The 20244-nt window shown below is 43.2% G+C and overlaps 1 protein-coding gene across 13 annotated transcripts in view; it reads left to right on the top strand.

Annotated features, from left to right (window-relative positions):
- The window catches only part of SRGAP2 (SLIT-ROBO Rho GTPase activating protein 2), a 242140-nt gene that overhangs the window by 91759 nt on the left and 130137 nt on the right, over window positions 1-20244 (top strand). For all 13 annotated transcript variants that reach the window (XM_028129255.2, XM_028129253.2, XM_008154184.3 and 10 more), the window contains exon 3: window positions 3737-3929. In XM_028129255.2, the coding sequence (XP_027985056.1) occupies window positions 3737-3929 (193 nt within the window). The remainder of the gene's footprint in view (window positions 1-3736; window positions 3930-20244) is intronic.

Below are 20244 nucleotides of genomic sequence, written 5' to 3'. Positions count from 1 at the left end.
GCCTCCAGTCTGGGCACATGGCCCAGGCGTGCTGGCATTCAGTGGCCTATTGTTTCCTGCCCCTTATGTGCATGGACAGATGACTGGGGCTGGCACAGCTGCCTTCTTGGGTACCATTGTTTGTCTTTGCAGCGGCAGCAAAAACCTGAAGCAGCACATTTTACCTTGGACAGAGCAGCTATTCTGTCTTAGGGCTGCAGCCTGGAGATGGGGGTGGTTGTAGTCTCCCTTAAATGTCTGGGTGGGTGCTCTGAGAATGGAAGCCAGGCAGGCCTCTCTTTCTAGGCAGGTTGTGGGGGAGGGAGGTGCTCAGTGGTGTCAAATCGCAGATCTACTCCAGTGGCAGGTGGTATCTGTTAGCAGAGATGCATTCTTTTTTTCCTGGTTCAGGGATGGGGATATTGCTTTCTCACTTTCTCTGCCTTCTGGGCTTACTGGCAGACCTCAGGGTGAGCTCACAGGACAAGCAAAGCGCTTCCTCCAAAGCTGCTCTGTAGAGTAGATTCAGGAAGCAGGGAAGGATCCAGCCCTGTTGGGGACTGACCAAAATGTGGCTCCGTTAGTGAGTCAGTGGGCTAGTCCATACTTGACTCTGCGATAGCCCCATTGCCCTCCACATCCTCTTCCACTTCTGTCACTGACTGAATCACCTGTCAACTGGAAAGTGGGGAAGGGAATGTTCCAGGGTGAGAGCTATAGAAACTGTGATTTACGCAGAAATACCTTCAGCTACTCCAGACTCATGTTCTGTTATTCTTGTCTCCTTGCCCCAGGTTCAATTTCTTTGACAAGTCAGACAAACCTTAATTTAGCTTCAGCCCCACTTGCACCTAATTGTATGACCTTTTTGTAAATTAATTCACGAGTCTCACTTCAGTTTTCTCATCTGTGCAATCAGGATAATTGGGGATAATTTAGGGCGTAGTTGTGAAGATTAAATGAGATGATCTATATAAAGGGTGCTCAGTGAACACCTACATGTTCCCTTTCCTTTAGGGCCTGGAAGGATGCCTGATGGCTCACTTTTGGCTCCCACCCCTAGAATATCCCCTTCTTCATCTTCCAGCTGATGGGTGATTTAGGCCCTTAGAGCCATGTTTGGACTAGACGCAGCAGTCACCAACCTTTCGGACCTCTTGGACCACCAGTGGTCCGCAGACCACCTGTTGGTGACCGCTGGACTAGAGCACAAGTAGGATCACTTTGTGTTGTGCTGCTCACTCATTGAGGCACCTGAGAAAGTCAGGGTGGAATGCTGTGCTGGCTGTATGTGCTTGGGGGGGGGCTTCTTAAATTAATTCGCATATCTCAGAGGCCTCCTCTGAAGTGCTGGTTCCTTGCATAGGACAGCCTTGGAGTGGTCTACCTCTGGAACTTCATGGGTATCAAGGGAATTTGCCTAGCTCCCTCTTTCGGTGGTGAAGGGTGGGCATCTTCCATTCTACCATGTTTCTTTCCACTTCCATGGTTAGTGAGGTTATTGATGCAAAGTCTTAAATGAATTACAGGTGACTCAGAAGGGCCTGATAGCCCCATCGCCCATCCACATCCTCTTCCACATCTGGTACTGAAGGGGTACCTTTTCACCCAAAAAGGTACCTTTTCGCCATGTGCCCACCCAATGACTACGACCTCTATCTGTCAATAGATGGAAGGGTACAGATGCCTGTAGGAAAGGGCTGTTGCCTTTGAGAGGCCCAGGAATTGCCCTAGCTGGTTTGGCTCAGTGGATAGAGCATCAGCCTTCAGACTGAAGGGTCCCAGGTTCGATTCCGGTCAAGGGCATGTACCTTGGTTGCCAGCTCGATTTCAGCCCTAGTCGGAGCCTATGTGGGAGGCAACCAATGGATGTGTCTCTCTCACATTGATGTTTCTCTCTGTGTGTCTCTCCCCCTCCCTTCCACTCTCTCTAAAAATCAATGGAAAAATATCCTTGGGTGAGGATTAACAAAATAAATAAAAAAAATAAAATATATATATATTATATCATATATATATATATATATTTAAAAAGCAGTTTCTTAAAAAAAAAAGGCCCAGAAATCTCTGGCAAGAACCGTATGCCTGACATGCCCTCTGCGAATCGTCCCCCTTCAACACCCTTGTAATCAGACTCCCATAAAAACACAGAACAAGAGAGCTTTGATGAGTGATGAGGTCCGTGGCTTTTCTGCACAGCTTTCTGTCTGCTTGAAACAATCCTACGGTGCTCAGTTTCAGTTCAGGTGAGGTTACTGCAGACCTGGTTGGCAAGGGGGAGGCGTGTGGACGAAGAGGGTGAGAATGGCACTTGCAGATCACCTAAGATGACCCATAAAGGATCAGATACTTTTGCTACATCCTAGTATCTATGAAAAGAGTAACAAAATGAAGATGGGGATAGATTATGAACCTCTGCCTACTTTAGGGAAAGCTAAATGCACCATTTACCCATTCCTCATTGCTTCATTAAAGGAGTGCTTGGCGTACGTACCTTTCAACATCATAGCCCTGATGCTAGATTTGCCTCTGATTTATCCACAGCTCAGATGAAAACTGTAGATCCTCCTGCTCCATGCATTACACAGAATAGACAGAAAACATTGTTACAGCTCTACTATCTGGGAATGAATTCGGAGCATGTATAAGGAAAGGCATAATAATATGGGTACTCTTTTTTTTCCTGGGGTTGAAGTGACTGTCACATCCTAATGCACTGAGCTGAGCAGGCTTGGAGGGCAAAGGGATGAAAGAAATGGCTCCATTGTTATTTACTCAGATGGGGATTGGGACATAACTTCAGCAGGATCCGCACTGCAGGCCTTCTCTGAGCTGACAAGCAGTCTGGTTTTGGCAAGCTGCTTCCTTTGGGTGCCAGGTCTCCTGTCAGTAACAAATGCAGCATTGCATTTGAGGCAGATCTGGTTGCAGCTGGAGCAATCATTGCTGCAGTTCCAGAGAGGGTGTTTGTTAGCCCTGTACGAGGACTCTGGCCAGGCAGAAATCTGCCAAGCTGGAGCTTATCCAGAATATTTCTAGCTTTGACGAAGCAGGAGTTCTGAGCATCAGTGGGGGTGAAGCAACAGAGATATGAGTGATATTTGTTGGTGAAAAATATCAACTTCTTGAAGGCTGATTTACATTCTGTGATATTGGAAACTATGGAATCTGTTTGACAGGAGACCTGGTGCTTGTTTCATTCTTGATTGCCACTATTTGACCTTGGGCAGGGCCCTTTCTATCTCTATTAAAATATCCTGATCCTCACTCTAATTCACAAAGATGCAGAAAAAGTATAACAAGTAGGAACTTGGGCTCTAAAGTCAATCTGTCTGGGTTTGAATCTAATCACTTGACTCCTTTAAGAATCAGTTTCCTCATCTTAAAATGGGGATGAAAGTAGTACCTACCCAACAGAATGGTTGGGAGAAAATTCATTAGGCTGTTTGCCAGAAGAGAGCCCAAATTCTGGCATTGCTAGAAACACAGTAAATTGTTCAATAAATGGCAGGTGTGAATATCATTATGTCTAATAATCACGTTCTCTTAAATGATTCAGCAGATTTTTGGTTCCAGAGTTTTTCAATCGTCTCCTCCTCCTCCTCCTCCTCCTCCTCCTCCTCCTCTTCCTCCTCCTCTTCCTCCTTCCCCCCAAACCCCCCAGGACAGGGATCAAGTAAAAGGAAGGGGTAAATGTTGGCCTGTATGGTTCCCTTTAGGGATCTCTGTATGACTATCTTGTCTTTTGTTGTTGCAGAGATCCGCGCTCAGCTCACAGAGCAGATGAAATGCCTGGATCAGCAGTGTGAGCTCCGGGTGCAGCTGTTGCAGGACCTCCAGGACTTCTTCCGAAAGAAGGCTGAGATTGAGATGGACTACTCCCGCAACCTGGAAAAGCTGGCAGAGCGCTTCCTGGCCAAGACACGCAGCACCAAGGACCAGCAATTCAAGTAGGAACTCCTTGGCTATTACTTTTAGAGACCTTGGGAATGGGGTCTGGGATGGAGGGAGGCAGAGTATGCCACCTAGATCCAATTGGATTTATGAAACAGGTAACCCTATGACTTCAAATTGGCTGAGGGTTGAGAGCCTTCAAGGACTTTTCCTCTTCCAGATCAGCCTTACATGCAGCTCAACACCCTGGAGAGATCAGAATAGATGATGAACCATCTATACTAATAAAAGCATAATATGCTAATTAGATCGGACGTCCTTCCGGGCGACCTTCTGGATGAAGCCGGGGCTGCGAGGGAAGCCCATGTGCCTGCTGGTGGCCAGAGGAAAGCTTGGGTCTCAGGTGGCAGTCAGAGGGAAGCCTGGGTCCTGGGTGCCAGAGGAAAGCCAGTGCTGGCAGCCGGGGGAAGGAAGGCCTACTCTTGCACGAATGTCGTGCATCGGGCCTCTATTGCTAATAATAACAACACACATTTTCATAGCTCTTCCTATGTGCCAAGCATGGTTCTAAAGGTTTTACATATATGTTAATGCACTTAATCTCCACAACAACTCCATATGTTGGTTATTGTTATATCCCCAATTTATAGGTGAGAAAATTAAGTCATAAAAAGGTTAAGGAACGTGCCCAATGTATACACACACACACACACACACACACACACACACACACACCCCTAATAAATAGAGCTGGAATTTAAACCCAGCCTGTCTGGTTCTAGAGCCTGTACTCTTAACCATTTCACCAAACTGTCTTTAACGAGAAGAAATGAATGATGTTGCAGCCATACTTCTATAGTGCTGCCCAGATAGTTGCTAAAGTCTATTTCTTCTACATTTATACCACTGGCCCCTCCACTCTGTTCTCACTGCCATTGCCCTAGTTTAAATCGTCATCTTTGCCTGAGCGATTACAATATTTACTATATCATCTACAGTAAAGGTTCTCAGCCCCAACTGCACATTAGAATTCCCTGGAGAACTTTTAAAAATGCTGAAATCTGGGCCCCACTCCAGACCAATTAAATAAGAATCTCTGGGAGTAGGGCCTTGGTGTAAGCTTCCCAGCTGATCTAATGGACGACCAGTGCTGAAGACCACAGTCTATAGCTTCTCTCCTTTCCAATCTGCCTGACCCATTGTTTTCACATTTAGTTTTCCTGGAACACGCTGGAGATCAGGCAGTTTCTCTGTGCAGTGGCTCCCCACTGTCTATGTATCCATGGTCTTGATACTCAAGGTTTGGTCTTCCAATATCAGCACCACCTAGGATGTTGGAAATACAGAATCTCAGGTCCCACTCCAGATCTACTGTAACAAAATCCCCAGGTGATTTGTGTGTACATAAAAATTTGAGAATTGCTGCTCTATTCACAAAGGTGAAGACTCACTCCTTGGCTTGGTTCTCAAGCCCCTCTACATCTGGCCCAACCTTATTTCCTGTTTCTGCTCCACAGTACCTTTGCCAAGCAGAACGTTAACTCCAGTGGGCCTTTGCTCATCCTGTTATTTGAGCCTATGTGCCCATTCTGCACATCTCTGCATGTCTAAGCCATACCCATATTTTAAGGTCCATCTCGGATGCAACCTGTTCTAAGAAACTTTCCTAACTCTCCCAGAATAAAAGAATGCTCTTCCTCTTTGTACAGCATTTTAAATAGGACACTTCAGCACTGTCTGTCTTATATTATTTTCTCTTAGTGATCTGAATAAACTTTTCTAATTCATCTTTTAGTCTTCCACAGTGCCTGGCATCATATGAGGTATAAAACTGATGCTCACTAAATATTATTGGCTGAGTAAATGAATGAATGAATTTAAGAATTAATGCCAAATATGTCTTCTCCTGTTTTCTATTTTTATTGCCTTAATAATTTGGGAAACAAATATCCTTTACAAGCCAGCTCTGAGCAATGATATGAGGCTAAGAATGAGCAGAACATGTGACACACTCAGTTTAGCCAGAATGAGAATTTCCTCCAGATGTTTTATCCTCAGAGTCCCTTATCTTTCCCAAGTCCTGTTCTCTTTATGATAAGCAGTCCTGAGAGAATAAAATGTTATTTTAGTATGTGATAAATGAAGATTTGGTGTAGAAATCATTTGCTTTAAGAAAAATGATTCAAAGTTGGATTTATCCTGTTAATAACCTGCTCCTAAGTTTAAAATATCATTTTATTTTTACTAGTACAGCATATCCTCTGCTTAAGGACATATTTACTACAAATTAAGGTACAGACATGTTACTCTCTAAATAATCTGAATTGCTCTGATTAAGATCACATACAAAGAATAAGGTGTTAGGGGGTGGGAGTGGGGGTGGGTTAGAAGGGACTCAATGGGAAAAAAAGGAAGACATATGCAATACTTTCAACAATAAAGATTTAATTAAAACAACAACAAAGAATAGGTTGGAAGAATGTTTTCCTGATAAAGCTGGAAGAATGGTTTTCCTGATAAAGCTGGTTCCTGGCCTCATTTCCCCCCAAATAACCAGTGAGTAGTTATTGAGGGTCAGCTATATGCTTCATATTGTACAGGTATTGGAAGATATAAGAGAAGTTTGTTGTTTGTATCCAGAGGGGGCCATTTCTTGTAGAGAAAAGATTTTTTAATAGAGGAAGCAATTAAACGATAAGGTAATAATGATCTCATTTAGAGATCATTGGTTTTCTGTAGAATATCCTACCTAATAAAAGTAATATGCAAATTAACCATCACTCTGCTACACCAACAAGCCACGCCCACCAGCCAATCAGAGCGAGTGTGCAAATAAACCCAACCAAGATGGCTACAGCCACAGAGAGCAGGAGGGAGGCTTGGGTTTCCCAGGCAATGGAGGAAGCCAAACTTTCCGCCTGCCCTTGCCAGCCTAAGCCTCCACTCAAGGCTACAAAGTTTCAGTGATAGAAGATACATAAATCCAAATAGAAATGGTGGCAGTGAACTCCTTTAGGCCAGAGCTGGGAAGAGCAGGAGGCTAGGGTTGCCCCCAGCAATGGAAGAAGAAAAGCTTTCCGCTCCAGGCTACAAAATTTCAATTGTAGAAGGTAAATAAATTTCAGATACCAGGGCCTTTGCTTGGGTTGCCAGGGTGCGTGGCCGGCCTGCAAACCACCACAGGCCCCTCGCTCAGGCCGCCCCATGCCCCAAGGGAACCCCCACCCTGATCCGGGACACCCTTCAAGGTAAACCAGCTGGCCCCCACCCATGCACCAGGCCTCTAGCCTATCTAATAAAAGAGTAATATGCAGATTGACCATCACTCCAACACACAATATGGCTGCCCCCATGTGGTCAAAGATCCTGCCCCCATGTGGACACAAGATGGCCAGCAGGGGAGGGCAGTTGGGAGGCACCAGGCCTGCAAGGAAGGCAGTAGGAGGCGATCAAGCCTGCAGGGGAGGGCAGTTAGGGGTGACCAGGCCGGCAGAGTAGGGAAGTTGGGGGCAAACAGGCTGGCAGGGGAGCAGTTAGACATCAATCAGGCTGGCATGGGAGTGGTTAGGGGGTGATCAGGCTGGCAGGCAGAAGCGGTTAGGGGCAATCAGGAAGGCAGGCAGGCAGTTGGGAGCCAGCAGTCCTGGATTGTGAGAGGGATGTCTGACTGCCCTTGAGGGGTCCCAGATTGGAGAGGGTGCAGGCTGGGCTGAGGGACACCCAAATTTCGTGCACTGGGCCTCTAGTAGATATGATAAGAGGTCAGGGATAAATTATCAGAGATAGATAAAGGGTCTAGAATAGTCAGGAGAGTTTTCTAGAAGCAAGTGGGATTTTAGGTTAGGCTTTAAAGATTTATGTAGTAGAGAACAGTATTACAGGTGAAAGGAAGTAGGAATGTGTGGTGGTAAATGGGGGTATAGGGACGAGTAAGGACTCCAGCTTCGATAAAAGGGAGATTCTAATATATTCATTCAACTAATGTCCATTACACATTCCTTGAACTCCTTTAGGCCAGACTGCTGGGATACAGCAGTGAATAAGCCACTGAGTCTTCCACATGGCACTTAACAGTAGAATGAGGAAGCAGGCATTTAACAAATCGCACAATTAGATGAGTTGAAGTGTCACGAAACTAAAGTACAAGGTGTTACAACAACTTGTAAGAGGGACACTTCTCCAGTCCTTTTGCTGTCACATTATGGCTAATTTACTTTAATAACTTCCTGTCTGATCTTATCCTGAGGAACAATCTACTTATTCAACAAACCCCTATAAATACCTACTGGGTACTGTGCTCTGTTCTGATTCCTATGGAGAGTAAGCTCTAGAATCTTGGCTTACAGAGGAGACATGTAGACAACATAATGTGAAAAGGCCTTTAATAGAAGTGTGAGCAAAGTATTTTGAGAACAGATATTTTTCAAAAGCAGTGGAAGATAAGGTTAGATAAGTAGACACCAAATATTAGCTCTTTGACAGACAAGCAGAGGAGTTCAGATTTGATATGATGGTGTGGTAGTGAGCTCTCTGAGTTCTTGCATGGGGACAGCTACATGATAAAGATGTAGAAGAATGCATTTTTATGTCAGAGAAGGCCAAGATAGAGGTTTGGGCGGCGGGGAAGTAATCCAGGCACAGTGTGATAGCAAAAAAGAATGAAGGGGAAGGAATATATTCAAGAAGTATTCTAGAAACTGAACAGGACTGGATAACTGTTTGGGTAAAGAACTGTAATGGCCAGAGGTGACCAGTGTCTCTAACTTGGCAACCTAGAAGAATTATTTCATCTACGATAAAAGTAGAATGTTCAGGAAAGACCTCTTGTGAATGGTGAGCCAACTTTGGACATGTTGGCTTTGGGGCAGTGGGAGGTCCTCAGACATCCAGATGGAAGGTTGTACTTCTGAAATAAGAGATTATAATTGAAAATAGCTAGCATAATCTTCAGTATAAACTGATTATGGTAGATATGAAAGTATATGAACTCAGAGAAGAGAAAGAGAAGAAGCAAAGAGCTAAAATCAGGACCCAAGGTTTGGGCACACCCAATGTTAGGGAGGAATATAAGTTACTACTAGAAGGGGCGGGGAGAGAAAGAGGAAGGAGAGAGGGAGAGTTTTTTTTTTTTTGTTTTTTTTTTAGCATTAAAAGAATAAAAGAAGGTAGGATAATGTTGTCTGGTAGAACTAGAAAATCTATAAAAGTTAATCCCATCAATTTCTTACAGATACTCTTCCATGTAGAAGGCATTGTAAGATGTGAAGATGACTAAAATGAGCCTCAACTCCAAGAGCTTTTTTTTTTTTAAAAAAATATATTTTATTGATTTTTTTTACAGAGAGGAAGAGAAGGGATAGAGAGTTAGAAACATTGATGAGAGAGAAACATCAATCAGCTGCCTCTTGCACACCCCTCACTGGGGATGCGCCCGCAACCAAGGTACATGCCCTTGACCGGAATCGAACCTGGGACCCCTGAGTCTGTAGGCCGACGCTCTATCCACTGAGCCAAACCGGTTTCAGCTCCAAGAGCTTTTAATTCATCAGAGTGTAACGAAATTGCTGGATTTTGTAGGTCAAAAATGGTCACGTAGTGGCAATTTCATATGGTCAGAAGTCGCCCAATGTCTCAGCCGATTAGAAGAGGAAGTGAGAAATACACACAAATGTATTGAATACAGGCAAGATGGTAAAGAAGATCAGTAAGAGAGTCCAGGCAACATCGTACTTTCATACCTAATGTATAGAAAAGTCCAATGGTTGAATGTCAAACCATAGTTTTAGGTGGAGTGGGTGGGTTCTGTTGCTCTAAGTATTTATGTGAAATTCTGAATCATATATACGGTACTTCACCTGATGTACTTTCAGGGATTTGTACCTCGTCTTTCTTTTTGCCACACTTAAACCCATGGTATGCCTGCCTAAGTCCAGTGAGCACCTGAAGAGTTGCTGATGATTTCTGTCTACCCTTGTCTTATTAATACAGTGATGAGACTACTTCTCAATGCAACACTAGTAAATAGCACTTTCATTTTTCCAATTTCCACATCTCTGTGTTGCAGAAGGGAAGCAGGTACTCTGATGTTTGCACGCACAAGCATTCACTGCACAGAGACAACTCTGCTACTGAAACTGAAGTGGCACTTGGCAGGCAGCATCACCAGGCCAAACTTGAACCACTTGTTAGCAACTAAAAAGTCCAACATTTTTGGTCCAGGAAAGGCTTTTTGGACATGGATGTTTTGGTTAGGATATAGCATGTGCTACTATAATAGACCCCAAATAATAATGGCATACACAAGATAGTGGTTGATTTTTCTCGTGTAATAGTCTGGGCATTAGCCTTCCAGGGCTGTGTCAGCCTCATCATTCCATCCTGAGAGTGTTGCCCTTGTCTGTATGACCCAAGATGGCTCACTGCCATCATGACCCCATTCCAGCCAGTGGGAAAGGCAAAAGGGAGGGGGCAGGCACACCCTTACTCTTTTAATGTGCAATCTGGAAGTGGCACATACATTTCTTCATCTCACATCTTACTGGTCAGAACTTAGTCACGTGGTTATATTGAGTTGCAAGGGGACTGAGAAGTGTAGTTATTATTCCGGTTGATCTGAAAATAGAGTTTCTATTAATACAGAAGAAGGGGAAACAGTGGGGAGGGGGGCTATTAGCAGCCTCTGCCACATTGTCTGTGATGTGTAAGAGGGCAGATGTATGAAAGACCATGGTCATCCGTGTATTCAAAGTGCCATAAGTGCACAGAGAAGAGAGATTTATTCAGGCTAGGGTCTGGGGAGGACTGTGTGGAGGTGAAGTTCAATGGATGGGAAATGAAAAGATAAGAGTGCCAATGCTCAGTATTGGCCCTTTAAGCTTAATTCAGTTGAGACAATGCAAAAGTTGTAGAGAGAGGATAAAAAGATAGTGGAGGAAGAATTTGGACAGAGAAAACAGTGTTGATAACAGTTCGGAAAGATAAGGCTGATGGGTAACTTGTCTGTTTGGGTAAAGAAAGAAACAGTAAATGCAATAGTAAAATAAGCCTTGAAAAATTATGAGGGACCAGTTACAGTGGTCCATGAATGCTAGGTGTCAGGGTTTAGGGTCTACGCAGTATGCATGGGGGAGCCATTGATAGTTTTTAAGTAAGGAACATAATTATGGCTGTGCTTTGGAAAGGTAACTATGGCAACGGCACATAAGATCAATTGGAGCAGAGACCCAGAAGGAGACCTGTTAAATGGAGGGTCTGGCAGTTGGCCTAAGGTTAATGTAGGCCTAAACTGAAGTCGTGCTCTTGGAAATAGGAAAGTGGGCCAGATGTAAGGGCAAGGAGCAAGTGAAGTCAAAGAAGCTGGGACAGAAAAAGGGTTGTGGGTTTCCAGGGTCTCTGGAGTGGCAGTTGTACTGTATTTTCATTCCCCGGTGAAGAGTAGCCTGGGTCTTGCTGACGCTCGGGCGGGTCCCTAGAATAGTTCATTCTCTGCCCAGAGCATCTCAGCGGGCACTCGTCACCTCCCCCGGAGCTGTAGCAGCTGTTGGCCCAGCAATGCCATGAATTTGTCTCCCTGTGTTGCCAGGAGAGCAGCTGCCAGCAGCAGCTCTGGACAGACGCATCTCAGGAACATGGAAACTATTCAACTTGGGATGGGGTAGGGTGGCCAAGGCCGAAGTCAGTCCACATGGATTTGCCCCACCCTTTTCCAGGCCAGTTTTCACCCTGGCTAGATTTCAGCCTCTTATACTGGGTTAGGTTGGGTGTTCTGTTACAGTTTTTAAAAAATCATTTTTTATTTTTCAATTACAGTTGACATGCAATATTATATTAGTTTCAGGTGTACATCCCAGTGATTAGACATTATACAACTTACTAAGTGATCAATCATCCTGATAAGTTTCATACCCATCTGACACCATATATAGTTATTAGAATATTATTGACTATATTCCCTATGCTATATTGATGTCCCCATGACTATTCTGTAAATACCAATTTATACTTCTTAATTCCTTCATCTTTCCCACCCATTTCCCCTGTCCCCCAAGTGACTTCGTTTAGGGACACATGTTGCTGAACTGTTTTTTTCCTCTTCTTTTGGACAATTTATTATGCTGGTAGCCATTACCCTGTCACTCTTTGGCTTTGCTTCCTATTCTGATTTTCTCCTGCTCACCTTTTGTATTCTCCCACACTGTGCTCAGTGCAGACACCCTCATTAAAGCATACACAGCTCTGACTCCGCTGTGCAGTCTGACCCTGTGGTCCCATCATGCTCCTTCTTTTCCCCCTCCCCCATAGAAAGAGGGAGAGATGCTGCAGATAGAACTATAGCGATTATTCTATTCTACCTTATTCTGCTTTATTTAAGATAGGTAATATGGCTTCCTCCATCCCTTTGAATTGTGGGAGGGCCCTGTTAATATCTGAAATTCTATCTGCCTGGTTTGATTAAAAGAAATAATATTTTGTAAGGGTAGGAATTCTTCCTAGGGAAGATGTTATTGCATTTTCTTTGGCTCCTTGAAGAGTATAAATGTATTCCTATATGTTGCTGAGTCTTTGATTGTCTCTTTTAAGTGGAATCTGTGTTAATATTGCCCAGCAGGACTCTAATTGATAATGTGCTGCCTGTTTTTTACATAAATTACCTTTCAGTCATAGCTCACTTGGTTTTGATCTCCTCTTTTTAATAGCTCAGTGCTTTTATTTTGAGATTATTGTCTTTTTTCTGTTGAGTTTTTAGAGGAATATGCCTGCATTGCTATCCTGCTGTGTTCCTTACAGAGAGACCTTATGCTACTTTATAGCCCTCTGCCAACATCTTTTCTTTCTTACAGCTTTTCCTTCTCAAGAACAAATATTTTTTTGAACATTTTGAAGGTATTATTGTTCTTGACTCTTAGAGGAGAGAGATCCAGAGAAGTAGAAGTGGTGGTTCTTTCTCATATGAATTTATAATCTAGTCAGAGATAAATTATACCTGAATGCATAAAACAGATATTCAGTATAAGGCAATATATGGTAAGTTCCAAGTGTGTGCTATAGGAAGGTATGGTTAGAAACTTTCAGGGAGGAAATGGGATTTGAATCAGACTGAAGAAAATGAATAGGATTTTGACAGATGGAGAGAGAGGGAATGTTATAGGCAAGAAGGACACAGCAGGAAGAAAGTACAAAACACCTTTAGGGTACAGGGAGTAGACTGGTTTGGCTGACATACAAGTGTATCTGGAGAAATTGGACAAAGGTAGATAGGATCATGCTTTGGAGGGCCTTGAGTCTTTAAGAGATTTGGCTCTAAGAATAGATACTGGAAACGGAAACCACTGAAGATCTGAACAGCTAATGTCCAAGTGGAGGTATGAACCCTGCTTAAGGAAGATTAACCTTAACCTTAGGGTCATAATTTGCTAAATGACAAGAAACTTGATTCATTGAAACCAGTTGCCACAGTAGATAATAAAGATCTAAATTAGGGTGGGATGGTAGGAATGAAAAGAAGAGAAATCGATCCTTCAGTCCATTTAGCAAATATGTACTGTGCTCTTACCATGTGCCAGACACATGCCACACAAGACAGATTCCGCCCCCTGCGCTCCTGGAGCTTATAGTCTAGAGACAGATGGAAAACACCTGGTGCAGGAAGAATCTACAGGACTTGCTGACTGATGGGATTCAGGTTTCAAATGAGCTTGGAAGCAGGAAAGAAAGAAGGCTGTGAAGTTTCTTTTGGACTTGGGCGACTGGTAGATTAATGGTGCCTTTAATAGAAATACTGAAGTTAGGAGAATGAGTTGTTTTTGAAGGGTTAGACTATGAGAAATTTGGTTTTGGAGTGTTAAGTTTAAGATATTGGAAGGATACTGAGGCTGAAAATTTCAATAATTGACAAAAAATGAATGGCTGTATTCAGAGCTGGAGATCTGAGCTGTATTCAGGGCTCAAGTCTGGCCTGTTGGTAGAGATTTGGGCCTGTTCATAGAGAGGTGATGGTTGAGGCCGTGGAAATGTTTGATTTCCAACAGTAAGGGTTTAGGGGGGGAAAAGGGAGACATTCTTTGTATTGTCTGTGGTACTCAGATTGCAGAAAGTGAAAAGGGATTTAAAAGATACATTTATTTGTGCATTCATTCAGTATACATTTGGGGGATCTAATCATCTACTAGGCATTGAGCTAAATACTAGGGATAGGAATAAGACAATATCCTGTTCTCACTAACATTAAATTAGCAATCCGTTAAGAAGATACACATGGGCTCCTCGGCTGGCGTGGCTCAGTGGTTAAACGTCGACCTATGAACCAGGAGGTCATGGTTCGGTTCCTGGTCAGGGCACATGCGCGGGTTGTGGGCTCGATCTCCAGTGTGAGGTGTGCAGGAGGCAGCCAATCAATGATTCTCTTTCATCATTGATATTTCTCTCTCCCTATCCCTTCCTCTCTGAAATCAGTAAAAAATATATTTAAAAAACAAAACAAAAAGAAGATATGCATGGAAAGCAAACCTGCTTATTGGGCTGGTTATGAGTTGTGTAACTACTGGAAGGGATGTGAGGGAGCAGGACCTAGGTATCTCAGGAATCTGGTAGATGTTTAACCTGTAATACTCCTTTCAATGGGAGGTTAGGTACACACTTAATTAGAGAGAAATTCTTGTAGAGTCCATGTTCTTGGCCTTGGGCCCAATATTTGAATGTGCGCAGAATCTGCAGTTATGTCACCTATTGCCGATGGATTTTTCTCCTCGAGCCGAGCTCAGAGTTGTTTATCAGTCTCACAGGATAGAACTGCATTGAAAAGTGTAATCAAATGGCCATGGAGCGTGTTATAGCTGTGAATGCAAATCAAAAAAGGGTGGAGGACCACCAAGTTCCTCTTTGAGTATGGGTTGACTTTGAGAAGGGAAGTAGGAGGAAGGATGAAGCTGCCAGGAGGGGGAACCCCTTATTTCCTGGGCCAGTGTTTCACTGATTCATTTTGGACATTTTTGGGAGCTATTTGTCCCTTTAGGGAAGGTTTTGCCCAGATGTAGCATCTGGTGTTGAGCAAGGGTTGGCTTCCTTTTGGCATGGCTCAAGCTGTAATTGTTTAGAAACTAACAAAAGGCCCCTTGGTGACCTTTTTACTTGCCCAGTCCATATAGAACCTTGGGTGGTGGTTGGGTCCTTTTTAGAAAATTGGGAGGTTTCTTCACACATGGATAAAAGCAGGATAGAAGAGACACCAGAAGGCACTTTAGGGGATCAGCAATTCAGAGTGGTGGTCAGTCTTTGGAACAGAGAAATAATTATTTTGAAAGCAATTTGGGAGCTTTATGACTTAGTAGAAAAAGCTGAGAGCCTTAAGCTAGACAAATTTGGATCTGAATCCTGTCTTTTCTGCTTATAGCTGTGTAACTTGGAGCAATCTTGTTTAGCTTCAGCTTTCTCATCTATGAAATGTGGAGAATAATGCTTGCCCTGAAGAGTTGTTCTAGGGATTAGATATACTACAAAGTGGGGCAAAGTCGGTTTATAGTTGTGAGTATGCAAAACAGAGTTTATTCTTTTATCTTTTTTTTTTAATTCATTTTTTTAGAGACAGAGGAAAGGAGAGAGAGAGAGAGAGAGAGAGAGAGAGAGAGAGAGAGAAACAGAAACCTTGATGTGAGAGTAAAACATCAGTCAGCTGCCTCCTGCATGCCCCCTACTGGGGATTGAGCCCACAACCTGGGCATGTGCCCTGACTGGGAATCAAACTGGTGCAGGGGTTGATGCCCAACCAACTGAGCCACACTGGCCAGAGCCAGAGTTAACTCTTATATTATTATTAATTAATTATTTTCTATACAAACAACTGTAAATCTACTTTTGCCCCACCCTGTATATATAAAGCACTAGCCTAATGTCCACAACTTACTAGACACTAAAAAATGGAATACTGCCGAAACCGGTTTGGCTCAGTGGATAGAGCGTCGGACTGCGGACTGAAGGGTCCTGGGTTCGATTCCTGTTGAGGGCATGTACCTTGGTTGCGGGCACATCCCCAGTAGGGGGTGTGCAAGAGGCAGCTGATCGATGTTTCTCTTTCATCGATGTTTCTAACTCTCTATCCCTCTCTCTTCCTCTCTGTAAAAAATCAATAAAATATAAAAAAAAAAAATGGAATACTACATGGCTATAAAAAAGAAGGAACTTTTACCCTTTGCGATGGCATGGAGGGACCTGGAGAGTATTATACTAAGTGAAATAAGCCTGTCAGAGAAAGGCAAATACCATATGATCTCACTTATATGTGGAATCCAATGAACAAAATAAACTGATGAAAATAGACACAGAGGCATGGATACATAGTACAGACCGACACATCTCAGAGGGAAAGGTGGTGTTGGGGCGGACTGAATAAAAGAAGTAAAAAGATTAGCCAAAGAACATATATGCATAGCCCATGGTGTCAACAATAAAAAATATAAAAAGTATAAAAGGAGTAGGGAGGTAGCTGATGTAATTATCACCATGAAAGAAGGAGAAGAGTATGAGCATTAAGATTCCAGGTTCTGGAACCAGATTCCCTGCGTTTGTAATCCTGGATTTTCCGCTTACCAGCTGTATGATTTTTAGATGAAGGTTCTTAGTTTCCTCATCTATATATTGTGGATAATAATAGTAGCTACTTTGTGGAGTTGTTACGCTGATTAAGTAAATTAATATATCTGAAGCTCTTTGGACAGTGCTTAGCACATAGTAAGTGTAAATAGCAGTGACTACTATTCTTGTCCTCAGGAGTTGGGACTGAATACTAGGTAAAAACTTGGTGGATTATATTTACTATTTATTCCCTGTGCAGAGTTAAGCATTCTTAAGCCTGGCCCTGGGTAATATGTCAATCTTCATTTTCTTCAGCAATCCCTGAGGGCTCTCTTGAATGACAAACTTCCTCCATCCAGATTTTTATAATATGGCTGCACTGGGCAGGAAATACACAATTATGTGACTCTATATAATTGTATGTCCAATTCCTATAAAAACCGCAGCAATTGTATGCTTTGTCTTATAGGGTGTCATGTTTACAAGGTGTCATGAACTACCTTGAACCAGGTAGTTAACCCTGGCATGCTACTTTTAGATCCCGGCTTATAATCATCAAGAGGAGGAAATTTGTCTTAGAATTTCCTTATCCTCACGGAGTCAATATTCAGCACTAATTGCCAAATCGTTGGGATCCCATGAAGATATAGTGTTGAGCCCCGTGGTCCCATTGGCAATCTGGGTGAATGAAGAACGCCAGTCCTGTTCAGCCTTCTGGAGTGGCCACCATCAAGACCAACAGGCCAGTGCAGTACAAACCTCAGTCATGGACATCGCGGACTGTGGTTTACTGGGTCGTTTGTCTCATGAGGCCAAAAAGAAGCTCCCACACTTCTGCCTAAATGGCTTCATATCATCCTTTTAGAGTGCAGAGTGATGGACGGCAGGGCAGGAGCGAAGCATGCTTTTCTGAGCCGTTGGGAGGATGTTGGAGACTGCTGAGGGCTTCCTGTGTCTCCTGGGCCCGGCCATGGGAATGCCAGCGGGACACACCACATGATTGCAGGTTGCTGGAGCACAGACTCTGGTGATCCTGTCCCTTAACAACAGTTCTGGGGTGCAGGGGAGTTTTAGTATTCAATTTCTTTGCTTTCTAAGCCCTATAATAATTGCATAGTAGAGACAGGAAGCAATATGTGGCTGATTTGCAGGATCTTTAATTCTCAGGAATTCACAGCCAATTAAATGAATTGACTTTGATCCAGTCCTCTTTTAAAGGCAAAAGCCATGTCATCTTTATTGGGAGCTAACTGTGTTAAGTGGAAGGGTTTATAAGATAAGAAGAAAAGACCGTCTCTTTCATAAGGACTTTCATAATTGAAATGGGGAAAATCAGACTGAGAGAGAATAATAAGAACACATGTGCGCATGGGCACATGAATCTAAAAATAGGACCCCATTTAAAGCAGTTTCCAGTAGTCACTAGGAAGGGAGGGGTAAGTGGAGTGAGTACTCGGGAGGGACTCGTACTTGGCTCAGCCAGGGAAAGGTAAAAGATAGCACAGTTATATTCTCAATTAGTTTTGGTCCCAAGTTAATTGAAGCGAAGTCTTTAATATCTAATTCCTGTGCACACTGAAGTATCTCGCTGTGCAGAGAAACAGAGTCATATCGGAAGAGCTCAGTGTTAATGAAGGATTTAGAGAGAATCAGAAAAAACTAGGGCTTGGATTTTTTCAGAGTTGAAAAAGGATCATCCTTTCTGCTACCTCCTGCCCATAAACACCCCTACTGATCATTGGCTCATTGCCTCTGGGGTTTTAGATTCAGGGAGGATCAATGAGCACAGCTCTGACTCTTAACGTATCTCGGCTACAGCTGGTTAAAGAACCAGGATTAGAAAATGAATCGAACAAACTAGGATTATCTTTAACAGTAGGATGCTGAGCTGTGTTTGCAGATTTCTGCTTAAGCAGTTGGGACAGGGCATCCTTGCATGAAATTCAGACATCCCTCCCTGGCAGCCTCCGTGTTAAAGTAGAGGTTGCAGAACAAGTCTGGCAGCTCTTAGTCTGAACCCTTGTAAACAACAGATGTTCATAACTAGGTTCTGCGGGTGAGGATGGGGGTTTCTGTTGATGCCTAAAATTTTCTTAAAAATTTATAGGCAGCATCTCGAGGATTTAGCAAAAAGGAGGAAGTTGTACCGAATTGATTCTGCAGTGTTATAGGTGGAACTGATGCTTCAGACAGTTCCTTTGACAAAGCACAGGGTATTGAGTGAACTCTGAATAAACAGCAAGTGAACCCAGGAAGCAGGCACAATTAAGAAAGGTTTGGCTTCTTGGGTGTGTTGACTTTCTGCCCTCCTCCCTGTTCCTCTACTTATACACAGACTGATTTGTTGACCTCCCCCACGCCCACGCCTCTGTTTTCTCTGGTCATGGGTGGAAATGTGTGCCCTTCCCTACCAGACTCCTGCATACACATGCATACTAATACTCAGGCAGGTTTACTGTCCAGTCTCTTCTATTAGCTCCTTCTGAAGCCATTCAGGTTCTTATAATATATGGATTAAATGGTATTGTTAGGGGCTTTGTCTTGGATGCTAACCTTGGTCTTGTACATTCTCAGTGTTGATTTTGCCAGGTCTCCGATCATTAATTGGATGTGGGTGAAGATAATGTAGCTTATAAAGTATTCAATGCTGCCTCTTTTTTATCCCTACCCCACCCAGCCCCCGAACACACATACACACTGAGTTTTCAACCAGACGATGAATGCTTAGGAAACCTATTTTACAGCATAGTTTGGGGAAAGTCATATGGAAAAAATAAACCTATAATACCTCTTTAGTAGGCTTTCTTGGTACAAAATTCAAGAAGGACTTTAATCAAATGAAGAAAGTAATTTATTGGGGGACTGGACCTATATTCAAGCCAATCTATCAGAAAGAATTGTCTTAAAATCTCTGATGAGATCACTAGTTATTTGGGGGGCTAACAACATCCTTCTGCTATTATTTTTTCTGAAAAAACAAGTCCACTCCTGGCCCTTTTGTGCGTTAGCATAGAAAGTTTGGGTGAATACCAATCCTGGTATGTGAGGTTTACTTGTTCTTTCAGCAAATATTTATTTAGCACTTATTCTATACCAAGAGGCTGTGCCCTTAGTGTGGAATTAAATTTCACTTAATTACTAAATTAAATATACAGAGAAGAATAAACCACTATCTAGCTCATGGAGGTTACCATTTAATATGAAATATTTTATGGTTGTATATGTATGTGTATATGTACTAATATGTGTTCTGACAAGATGTGGAGTTCAAGATTGAGGAGCTAGAATTGTTGAGTGGCCCTTTTAGTGCCCTATAGCAGTGGTCGGCAAACTCATTAGTCAACAGAGCGGCAAACCGCGGAGGCTCGCAAGCCGCAGTTTGCCGACCACTGCCCCATAGTATATGTCAGTGGTCGGCAAACTGCGGCTCGTGAGCCGCCGCGGTTTGCCGCTCTTTTGACTAGTGAGTTTGCCGACCACTGTCATATACTACCCTTTACCTCTTTGCACACAATATGCCACAATTGCCTAATCCTCACAGCTTCCAACTACATGGTAACATTTGGTCCAGTGGTCGGCAAACTCATTAGTCAACAGAGCGGCAAACTGCGGCTCGTGAGCCGCATGTGGCTCGCAAGCCGCAGTTTGCCGACCACTGGTATATGTGATTCATTAATAAACACTTGGATCCATCATCCTCATCAACAGTGACTAACATGTCTGGTAGGTGCTAGGGTCACAGAGATGTATGGGACATAGCCTCTGACTTTAGGAGGCTTATTGTGTCATGTGGAAGATAGGAGG

The sequence above is a fragment of the Eptesicus fuscus genome, chromosome 22, assembly GCF_027574615.1.
Source record: "Eptesicus fuscus isolate TK198812 chromosome 22, DD_ASM_mEF_20220401, whole genome shotgun sequence".
Taxonomy (NCBI): domain Eukaryota; kingdom Metazoa; phylum Chordata; class Mammalia; order Chiroptera; family Vespertilionidae; genus Eptesicus; species Eptesicus fuscus.
This window is presented reverse-complemented; position numbering and strand designations above follow the sequence as displayed.